This window comes from Halictus rubicundus, chromosome 2 (assembly GCF_050948215.1).
Source record: "Halictus rubicundus isolate RS-2024b chromosome 2, iyHalRubi1_principal, whole genome shotgun sequence".
NCBI classification, from domain to species: Eukaryota; Metazoa; Arthropoda; class Insecta; order Hymenoptera; family Halictidae; genus Halictus; species Halictus rubicundus.
This window is the reverse complement of record NC_135150.1, coordinates 11,132,663-11,144,036: the sequence shown is the minus strand read 5'-3', so window position 1 is coordinate 11,144,036 and position 11,374 is coordinate 11,132,663. Positions and strand designations below refer to the sequence as shown.

Below are 11,374 nucleotides of genomic sequence, written 5' to 3'. Positions count from 1 at the left end.
GGTGGTAGTTTTTACTGACTCACGCTGTACGTTGCTCTTACTGTAGAATGTACTATACATATGTACAATAATACATATTATTAAATTGTATTTTCGAGCTCGTTGACCCCTCAGTTCGTTTTGGAATTCTGGAACTTTGGATTAGTTCAGTGATATCTACAATGGGTATCTTAATTCACTAATTGGTTAAAAATTAGTTCCCGCATACATCTATGCACCCGTTGTGAAAGTATATGTGCATGCTCAGCTGGATTCCAATTTTCTTCACAATTTCATGAATAGCATAGAATGGAAATAAATGAAATCTATATTTGTTTATTCCTTTAAATTCTGGGCTAGAAGTCAATCAAAATTTATGAGTGTTTAACCCTCGGACGGCGGACCATTTTTATAGATTATTCCATTTCCATCCATTTTACTATAATGACCATTTTATATCGGAACTTTAATTATTAATTTTTTTTAATATATTTTTGAAGATGTTTCTTGCAAACACATTAGTCTTTCTCATGTCCCCGATGCAACAGCTAATATAAGACGTCTCCGTGTTATCTGGGTAATTATTAGACTGTGGATTTTATGCGCTTAAAGATATTAGAAGTGTTTAAAGAAATTGTTATATTATTTTCAACGTCTTAAGGGGAATAAAAAAGAAAATACACATTTTCATTTCACTTCAGTTCCATACAATTGCTTTGGACAATTTTTATTTTGCATAAAGATCCGCAGTCTAGTAATTATTATTATTAGTAGACTCGAAATTTCAGATGTGCTGCATAAGGAAGAGTTTTTCAGCTTGAACCGAAAACGAAACTTCATCGTCGGTTGAGCAACACGTGGTCGAATATTGCCTCGCAGCTACGTGACTTTGCGGTTTCTTGGACCAGTAAATGGTTTTTTCTCTAATTGATTAACTGATTACACTGTCCAACAGAAATTCACGCCGGTATTAATGAGATTAAGATGAGAGATCGATATCTTCGAGGCCATTCGAGATATAAAAACAATTTACGGAATGTTAACACGTCTGCCACACGTCGATCACACATGGGTGTCACTATACTTTGATCAGGTTTAAAAACTATTTTATGTCGTGAAATAATCGAGTACACGACATTTGGTTAGAATTTATAATAAACGCAGCAACTTTTAATAGTGGCATTTGGAGATATTACAGTGAATCATAATATTCGAACATTTGTAAAAGGACGATCATTTTTTAAACATCGGACCGTGCAACTTGGATTTCTTTGAGAAGTTAGAACAATTAGTTTACTACATGATGTGGACAAAAATTTTGAAAAAATTGCAACTGTTGTAGTTTGCAACTTTTTTGTGTGGGCCTATGGTTGAAAATTTTAAAAATACGTTTTGTAGATCTGTAAATATTATTCCGAAAATTTCAACAACATAGAAACGTTGTAAACAATAACTATTAGTATTGCAACTTCTTCCAAATTTTTTTCACGTCAAATAGTAAACTAATTGTTCTAACTTTTCGCAAAAATCCAAGTCGTATGGTCCAATATTCAAAAAATTAATGGGTACACTCAAAGAAAAGAAAAGTTGATCTTCATGTAACCACTACGGGTCTACTTACCAAAAAACTATTTACATCAGATGCGTCGGTCGATACCATGCTACAGTGAAGCCTTGATCTAAGCCCAATCCTCGGGTCCGTGCTGTGACATAGATCGTGTAGGGCTACTATTTTCTTGTAACTGGCGCACTACGTACCGTCGGTTAAACCACTAAATACAGTTCAAATTATATCGTGTTTAGTGTTGTTAGAGTATATGCGTGGATATATAATTTAACGAATGCGTGTATAACGTAGTAACGATTAAATTAGATTACATAAACACGTGCTCGGCACGTTCCGCGTTACAAAGCGCCATATTGAGTAGTCGGCTATTGTTCTAGCGCACGCATCTAACCTCTGGGACTCACGTCAGATGATTCTGGCGAATATATGAAGGCGCGAATTACAATATCACTTCTTCACAAGTGTCATTTACACATAGTAATGATAAATAAAGAAGTTTTGTAATTGTATTAGTACTATTAGTACTATTAGTAGATAGTCAGCTTCTCCTCTTGCCTTTCTTCACATAATTTTTCCTCTTCAGAATTATAAACCATAAATCTGTTGTTGTGGCTTGGCCAACAATTACGTTTTTATAGTGGAACAAATCATTCATATTTCGCCGGTCATTACCATAATGTGTATTCAAAACCTTATTAACATCAGATAATTTTTCTTCTTTAATTATAACTCTTGGTAAGCCATTACTGACTTGCATAAACGCACCGCTTTTTCCTTTTTATTTCTCGCTCTTGCATATGCTCCGAAATCAGCTTTATATCTTGCAGTAGAAACTTGTACTTGCTATTATACGTTTTATATTGGATATGGCGAATTATGAAATCAACTTCAAAGTACTATATTGATGTTCCTGCAGAACAAATCGTTTCGATAGCACAATTTCTCATACTATACTAACTGTTCACCTATGCGTAAATAAGGTAGCTAATACTGGATGAGTGAACAAAAATTACCACTTGAAACAACTCATTATTTATTGACTTAATCAAAAAATGTTTGAAACGAAATCCATTGTACCCGAAGGCTCATTATAAAAGTTCGATTTTTTAAGGCCTTATATTTTCTGAGATATCAAGGTGACCTTGAGTTTTTCAAATGGTACCTTATATCTTTCTTGTTACTACATTGTAGTCCTTAAAGAGACGAAATCAACGGCCTACAACAAAGTACATTCAATTGACCTTGAACTGCAAATGAAAATGTGTGGAGAGTACGTAACTGCATTACTTGTTTTCAATGTTTCCGTTTAAAGTACACGTTCAAAACTTGTCTCCCGACGGGTCCATAGAAATGGAATTCTGTATGGAATTTTTCTTTATTATTATTATATTTGCCTTGCCTACGTTTTATTTGTGAGACTGACCGAAAAAATTTGGGATTTATCTCAGCGACCCTGTAAAAGCAGTACGTCGGTCTATATTAAAATATTGACGGATGGCTCGCAGGAATTTCGGGCAGAGGAGCATGTGCACGGGACGTCGATTTCATAACGGTGAGCTTAAGTAAGCGTTTTAATGGGCATCCGTATCTCCCAGCCATCTGATCTTTTACGGTCCTGCACAGAGATTTAAAAGGGCGGGTTCCTTCTGCGCGCTCGTCCAGGAAGCATCCCGAAGAACAGCTGATCCCTCCATTAATAGCGGCCCTTCTGCATTCCTTTTATTAAGAACCTCACCTTTCAGCACAGAATGACTTCGGGCAGACAACGAAATTTAAATGCTCGGCACGTGCTTCGAATTAGATGATTTTCCAAACTGCGTTCCCTTCGTGACGTCGGCGAAAAAAATACGGTGGCGCGAGACAGTTAACGAAGTCGCCCGAAAAAATTGTTCGTCCTCGAGAACATTTTTTTCTAGCACACTTTGTACTTAAACTATTATTCGACTATTATTAGTTTATTGTATTTCTAACAAGTTTTGTTAAAACTTTTCACAAAAGCACTAAAGACGTTCAATGAGATTTTTATTTTCTCTAGAATCTGATATGTACCTACTACGGATTTTATACATTTATGACAAAAATCAAATAGATCAAATGCAAAATAGTAACACCATTTAAAGGATTTAAAAATACTGGTGTGCTACTTTTATCGCGTTAAAATCATTAAGAAAATAAATATCTATCTAGCTCGTGTGCCAATTTTTATTTTGCACGAATTCCATAGTCCACTGATAAGACTTCGTGCTTTTCGATTCCACTTTCCAAATGGAGTATTTTTTTCGAAAGTAAACTAAACTACTTCACTTTTTTCAAGAACTTTTAGAAGAATTTGTTTATTGCATGACGTGAAGAAAAGTTTCGAGAAAATTGTTACTGGCAGGAATGGTAACAGAAATAATCAATGTTAATTTTACAGCTTTCTTATCTGAGCCTGTAATTGACAAATTATGTAGACTTATGTCAGTTATAAAATTTTACTGAAAAGAGTTATTCCGTTTGAAATTGCGTACGGAGACTTTTTTGACTGGCTATAGGTGTTTAAAAATGGAGCGTTTCAATGTGTCAGGCTCAATAGCTCGTATATTAACCGAAATTGTTTCGTTTTGGAATAGTCTTGAATTTTGGTAGCACAAGATCGTATCGACCACGGTGCATCGTCTCGTTGCGTTTGCGTATTCGCCGTGAGTGTAACAGTTGGTCCTTGTAATTTTGCACGAGTTCATTCACGAAAACGAGCAAGAGACTTTTACGACTTCATTCATAGCCCGCAGGTCCCCCTCGGTTTAAACAGACCCGAGTGCCGAAAGAAGTGTGAACGCCGCTCTTCTACCCTCCGTTTTAAACGAAGGTTCAATTGTCAATGAACGACAAAGGTGTAATTTCACCCTGTGAATTGCATCGAAACCCTTTACCGCTGTCTTCTTAATTACCTGCGAGGTGAGCATTTCACCTACAACGATCATGTCGCTTCACTTCCTTGACGAAGTTCGTCACGTTTGCGTTCGTAACGTGAGCAGAAATCAATAATGAAAATGCAGTTAGTGTCCCCATGTATTATTACAACACGTGCAATTACCTATATTTTCAATTATACAAAAAAAAAAAAAAAAACAAATCCAAATGTTTAAGTAGAAAAGAAAAAACATTAACAAAAAGTGGATACTGTATTTTGTAAGTCTAATCGGAAAGACAATAGAATTTTATAAGTACATATATTATTCTATACATAATGTTTTCTTAGTGAAAGTAATAAAAAATTACGTGCACATACAAAGAAAAAAATCGTGGCCGTCTTTATTTGTAAGAGACAAATTACTCAAACCTGTTATGGTTCTCGGAGGAGTTATAACATTTAAGATAATATTTTGTAAAAAGGGAACAAGGACGTCAGCTGCAATTTTCAGTAGATTTTTCTGAAATATAAAATTGCCTTCGCATGGTCTTCACGTGGTCAAGAAATATTACAATAATAAAACTACAATTAATGTTACATGTGCTATTATTACAATGCTGATTTTATGCATTTATGACTAGACTGCGGATCTTTATGCGAAATAAAAAAAGTTAATTGTAGGAAACAGAAGCTAAATGAAAATGCATTTTCTCTTCTAATAATTTAAATAAGTCTAGAATAATATGCAAACATCGTTCGATTCTTCTGTCTTTACAGTTTTGTAGTTGACCAAAGCATATTTGTCATAAATGCATAAAATTCGCAGGTGGTATTCGTAGATGAAGTACAAACCTGTAAAGACATGATACATGAACGTCACTTGTACGTATCGAAAGGATACTGTCCGGTAACGAACGTTAAGATAACAATAATAATAATTACCGAAGGGTATAATACTATATATCACATGAAATTAAGATACACTAGTCGAGGAGGGCAGTGCGTAGCATCGAACAGCACTGGTATCGCGTACAGCGTGTTCCAAGGACGGCAGATACAAAGAGAAACATAATTTTCCCGAAAGGAATTAATGTGTGTAACATGTGACTGGGAACCGCGTGGTCAGTTTCGGAAATACAAGCATATGCATCTAGGTCGGCGTTGCTACGCATATGTACGGCTGATCGCAATCTGTTGGCGTTCGATCGGCAAAGGAAAACCTCTCATTAGAGATCGAGGCAGCGAGTGGTAGTGTCTCATTAACAGACCCTCAATCGAAGCGGCGCGGATATCTGCTCGTGCCTGGAAAAGAAGCTGAATGGTCAGGTGCAACCTGAAAGCGCATGCGCGCAGTCGGCTACATAATCCTCTTCTCCATTTTGCTCCGTTCTTGCAATATCGTAACTTGTTCGGTTTCCTTCTCTTTTCTTTACGCAAACGACACCGACTACGCATGTTTCGGGAAGACTAGCTACTCTTCACTGTCAATTTTTTTTTACTTCAATCTATCGAAACCAATAGATGCATAAGTCTCCGTTTACTGATACTACTTGTATGCGAGTTCAGATGGTGTACAATGTGACAGTATTACAAACAAGTTTTTTGTTCGGGACTCCATCTTCCATTAAGATAAAGCTAGGAAGAGCTTTCTTCCAGGACTCCATCTTCCATATTGCTGTCCATGCCATTGTCTACGCGACAATACAGTGTTGAAAATTATTAGGGCCTAATACATCATTCCTAACACACAGTAATTTTTTTTGCTGAGGATTTTTTAATAGATCCTTCGACAGCAACTACAACCGTGAACCAGAACTAACGCTCTGTAAGATTGTTACATGAAAGATGATTTCTAAGGTTCCTTTTGGTACAGCATAATTATTGAGAATCCTATTAATAGGGTTCCTGTAGATAAAGTGTTAAGTATTGTCTTCTAAATCCTTTATATGAAAACGTGAACCTATACATCGAAAGCGAAGACTAGGCTGACCATTAGGGTGGATCTTATTTAAAAAAAAATTTGTTTAGTCTCACCCTCTAGAATTGTAACATTTGTTCAGAAAATGATCTGGAAAAAATTTGAGGTCGATTGGATCATGAGAACCCGAAACGTATCAAATTTGAAAACTTTGAATTTTTTAAATCTTCGCATGAATGTACGGTATATGTTGTTGAATTTGTCTTTTTATTCTCTTTAAGGATACATACATAGCATAAACAGTTGTTAATAGAAAAATCACCCATGACCTTGAAAACTATTAACAACTGTTTATGCTATGTATGTATCCTTAAAGAGAAAAAAAAAAGACAAATTGAACGATATATCATAAAGTACATTTATGTATTGTTGTAATGCATGCACTAAGCGAAGATCGCGTTCCCGAAAGCTATATCATATACAGGGTGTCCCAAAAATTTCGGAAAACCTTGAGAGGGGTAGTTCTTGAGATTATTTGAAGTAACTTTTTCCGTAGCGAATATGTCCGTCTCGGCTTTGTTAAGGAGTTATTAACGAAGAACACGGTCCAATCATAGTGCGGCTATAGCAAAAGGATTCCAGTTCAGCGATGCGTCCGCTGTTGCCGCGCTCGGATTGGTCAATGTTTTCCGTTAATAACTCCTTAAAGAAGCTGAGGCGAAAATTTTCGCTAAGGAAAAAGTTACTCCAAACGATCTCAAGAACCACCCCTCTCAAGGTTTTCCGACATTTTTGGGACACCCTGTATATTACTGCAGTCGGTGAAATGGGTAGCCGGTGAAAGAGGGCACGTTGGATTTTTCGAATCCGAATGCGCGGATCGAAAGGAGCCAAGATGCATACGAACGAAATTATGGAAATTGGTCGGTGAGCTGTATGCGAGCGACACGAGGTGAGCAGACGACGGCAAGCACGTACAGGCGGTAGACCACACCGTGTATCATTTGCCATACTGAAATCATTATGCAGCCCGAAAACGCGGAACACCATTTTGCGGACATCTACTTAAGTGAATTCGCTTCCAATTAAACGGTACACGTTCATGTTGATTCGCAGCGGCGCGACGGCATGCCACGTTGCTCTACCAAGTAGCGTATGATCATAATAATTCGCATCCTTCTCGATTTAAATTCTTGCAAGGCTTGTCCTCGATACTAACTAAACGAACGCTGTGTGATTCGGCGGGGGTTCGTTTCTGTCGACGAATAACGGCCGAATGATGATGTCGATGCGTCATCATTAGACTGCGGATATTTATGCAAAATGACGATGGCCCGTATCGATCGCGGGAAGCAGGAATTAAGTCTAAATGATTTTATTCTTTTGATATTTTCGTACTTGAGTCGAGAAAAAATGTAACAATATCCTTGCATACTTCTAATGTCTTCACAGTTTTTTATTGCACAAAATCGGCAGTCTACTCATCGTGCATCTAAATAATTGTCGAGTGTTTTTAATACCTTGTCGCTCACCAGACGACAAACGGTGAACGCATAAAATCCGCAGTCTAGAAATTCAGATGACAAAAAGACAGGTTACACGATTGAACATGCTACGGGACCACAGACATCGACATCTGTATGATTAACAAAAGTGACTGTATTACGTAATGGGCAAATGATTGCAGTAATTATTCACTTGTAGGACACGTTTCTATAGTCGTGGATATTCTTCAAGCAACAGATCCGGTAGCTAGGATGGACGTAGAAGAGACAATAACAACTTTGTTTTCGTAGTAATTAAAACAATTTATTTGTTTCTTGGTACGGTTATAGTGGAGCGGTGAAGATCGAGGATAGCGACGAGGTGAACATCGCGGCAAAATCAAACCAATGTAATCAAATGCATCTGAATATAGTGGAGCGGTGACGAGAGCGGTGAGCAAGGCGGCGTATAATAGCGGTGCACATAGAAATAAAAATGTTATAGTGGAGCGGTGAAGATCGAGGATAGCAACGAGGTGAACATCGCGGCAAAATCAAACCAATGTAATCAAATGCAACTGAATATAGTGGAGCGGTGATGAGAGCGGTGAGCGAGGCGGCGTATAATAGCGGTGCACATAGAAACAAAAATGTTTGTTTCTGATAGCGGAGACAATCGCGGTTCGGAGGCATTCGGCTGTACCATGTCACTTGATTTATTAATTAGTTTAATTTTTAAAAATCGTCCTCTATGGGATCAAAAGGACAAAAATCATCACAATAGATACGTGCTGGATAAACTATGGGAAGAAGTAGCAAAAGAAATGAAATCTACAAGTAATTATAACATATATATATATACATAGAAGATAAATCATTATATTTTTATGTTTCTTTTTTGTTTTGCATTATGCAAAACGCAATTGCTTTATTCGATTATATGGTTTTAGCAGATACCTTAATATCGCATAATAAAAAGTAGTAAAAAGCGAGTTCTTAAAAAAAGGAACAAATAAATAGCCCGCGTCGTGTGCTCGCATTTTCTACGCATGTTACAATATTAATTTTTTACTTCAAGGTAAAATTGTAAGAAGCAAATGGAAAAATTTGCGTGATAAATTTCGGACCGAGATGCTAAAGAAAGCAAAACCAAGGTCAGGAGCTGGAACGGAAGAATACGAAAATCTAGATGACCCTGACAATCATTTGGATCATACAGAGCCACTATCTTCATGGCAGTATTTTGATTCATTAAGTTTTCTTAAGGATCAATTTATCCCTAGGAAAAATAATGGAAATTTAGTAGTCGATCAAGCATTGTCAGATCCGAATGAAGACTTATTCAAAGATTCTAATATCAATATATTTTCTCCGCCATCTACTGCACCGTCTTCACCGGTTTCATCTGTTGCCGGTTGTAGCAGCACGAGAAAATCAAAAAGATCGAATGATCTTTCATCTAATCAGGAAATAGCTTCCCAATTGATCGAAATAGAGAAAAAAAAGTTACGATTATTATCAGAGGAACAGAATGATGAAGATATAGGCTTTTTTCAAAGCCTCATTCCACACATTAAGAAACTGACAGATGAAAAAAAAATGTTACTTATGATGGATATACAAAAAATGGTTTACCGTTATGTTTATGAAACGTCTAAATAAAATGACTTTATTAGAAATATAACAGAATTATTTATAATAATAAAATTAATTATTAATAATAATAATATTAATAATTATTATTAATTATTTACAAAACATGGCTCAGATTTGGTTCTGCCAAAGGAACATCTTAAATGCGTCCCTTTCCTGATTAGCTTGACTTGAAGCTCTATTTCCACTTCTTCCAATAGTAACAGCATTTCTATCATTTTCCTGTACATACTCGTTGTACATTTCGAAGCATTCAGTTCCCTCAATATCGATAATTGCATTATGCAAAACGCATATACATTTGATAATATTGTCAGCAAATTCAGGTGATGTTTCAATTGGCTTCCAAAGAATTCTCCATTTTGCAGTCATAACTCCAAATGCACATTCAACAATACGTCTCGCTCTAGAAAAGCGAGAGTTAAAATACTCTTTTTGTGGATCTAAATTTCGTCGATTATATGGTTTTAGCAGATGCCTTAATAGTGGATAAGCTTCATCTCCGATAAATACAAAAGGCATTGGATCTGATGTTCCTGGCAATGGCGAATCTCGAGGAATATTTAAATTTCCTTTATCCATTAAATCAAAGAGTTTTGATGACCGAAAAGTACCACCATCACTTTGTTTTCCATATCCCCCAATTTCCACAATAATAAATTTTCCACGAGCATCTGCAACCGCTTGTAGAACAATTGAAAAGAAATGCTTATAATTATAATACATTGTTCCAGAGTTTGATGGACATTTCAAGCGTATGTGTTTCCCATCAATTGCACCAATTACATTCGGAAAATTCCAAATATTATAAAAATCGCATGCGGTTCTCAAAAAGTCGTTTAAAGTTGGTGATTTCATATGAATGGGCTGCAGACATTCCCATAATAAATTTACCATTGACTCTATAATTCTTCTGACGGTAGTATAGCCAAGTTTAAATGTTAAAGAAAGATCTCGGAAGCTTCTACCAGTCGCAAGGAATCTATAAAAAAATAGTAAAAAATAAGTTCTTCAAAAAAGAAATGGAATTTCAATTAATCCTCATCCGTATCATTAATTAGTTATATTACAAATGTATTCAAATTTTAATGAATAAAAATTATTGAAATATAAAAAGATATGATTCCTTTTATATAATACGGAATTAGCTTTACTTACCTTATGGTAATAACTAAGCGTTCATCAATACTGATTGGATTCTGAATAAAATTACTCCATTGGACATTAATTTTTGGACGTACCAATTCTAAAATCCGATCAAATGCTACGATCGACATTCTAAAATACTGTTTAAATTTATCGGGATGCTGCCTCAACTTAAAATATAAACGATTAAATTCCCCACTTCCTTCTTTATCTTTATTAATAGGATGGACTGACCACTTCCTAATTCTGCGTCTTACACAATTTGAAGTTAATATATAATATTTAGTAAGAATATTGTCGGCCAACATGAGCTTTCGAAGTCTTCGTGACGGCATTTCGATGCATACTAAAGAAAAAGTAGATGGTTTGTTCCTCGTTACTAACCGCGTCACTATAAACACGCACCGCATCGCTTTGCTCACCGCACAGCTCTGTTCTCCGCTATGCTCGCCTCGCCGCTCCACTATAACCTCGTACTTACAATAGTACGTACATCCATATACGCTTTAAAAAACAAAAACAGTTTTCAATTCTATGACATAAAATTAAATGAAAATTAAAATCACACTCATATTCCGCCAATTAATTCGGATAATCGAGGGTCTACTGTACCGTGGATTAAACAAGCAAATACGATCCAAATTGTATCGTGTTTGGTATCATTTGAATCAGAAAAATGTCGCAAATATGTTCGTAAAAATTTTATAAACAAAATCATAAAAAACACACAAGTA

The 11,374-nt window shown here is 36.0% G+C and overlaps 1 protein-coding gene across 1 annotated transcript; it reads left to right on the top strand.

Annotated features, from left to right (window-relative positions):
• The first annotated feature begins 8,348 nt into the window (after window positions 1-8,348).
• LOC143362394 (uncharacterized) lies at window positions 8,349-9,503 on the top strand. Its single transcript, XM_076802494.1, has 2 exons — window positions 8,349-8,678; window positions 8,920-9,503. Exons 1-2 carry the CDS (start codon window positions 8,492-8,494, stop codon window positions 9,501-9,503), a joined length of 771 nt encoding a protein of 256 aa, XP_076658609.1. The 5' UTR covers window positions 8,349-8,491.
• The last annotated feature ends 1,871 nt before the right edge of the window (window positions 9,504-11,374 follow it).

Excerpts from the sequence above, each read along its gene's own strand:
- LOC143362394 (XM_076802494.1), top strand. The coding sequence starts at position 8,492 with ATGTTTGTTTCTGATAGCGGAGACAATCGCGGTTCGGAGGCATTCGGC. Across the intron at positions 8,679-8,919 it reads AAAAGAAATGAAATCTACAA|GTAAAATTGTAAGAAGCAAA; the intron begins GTAATTATAACA and ends TTTTACTTCAAG.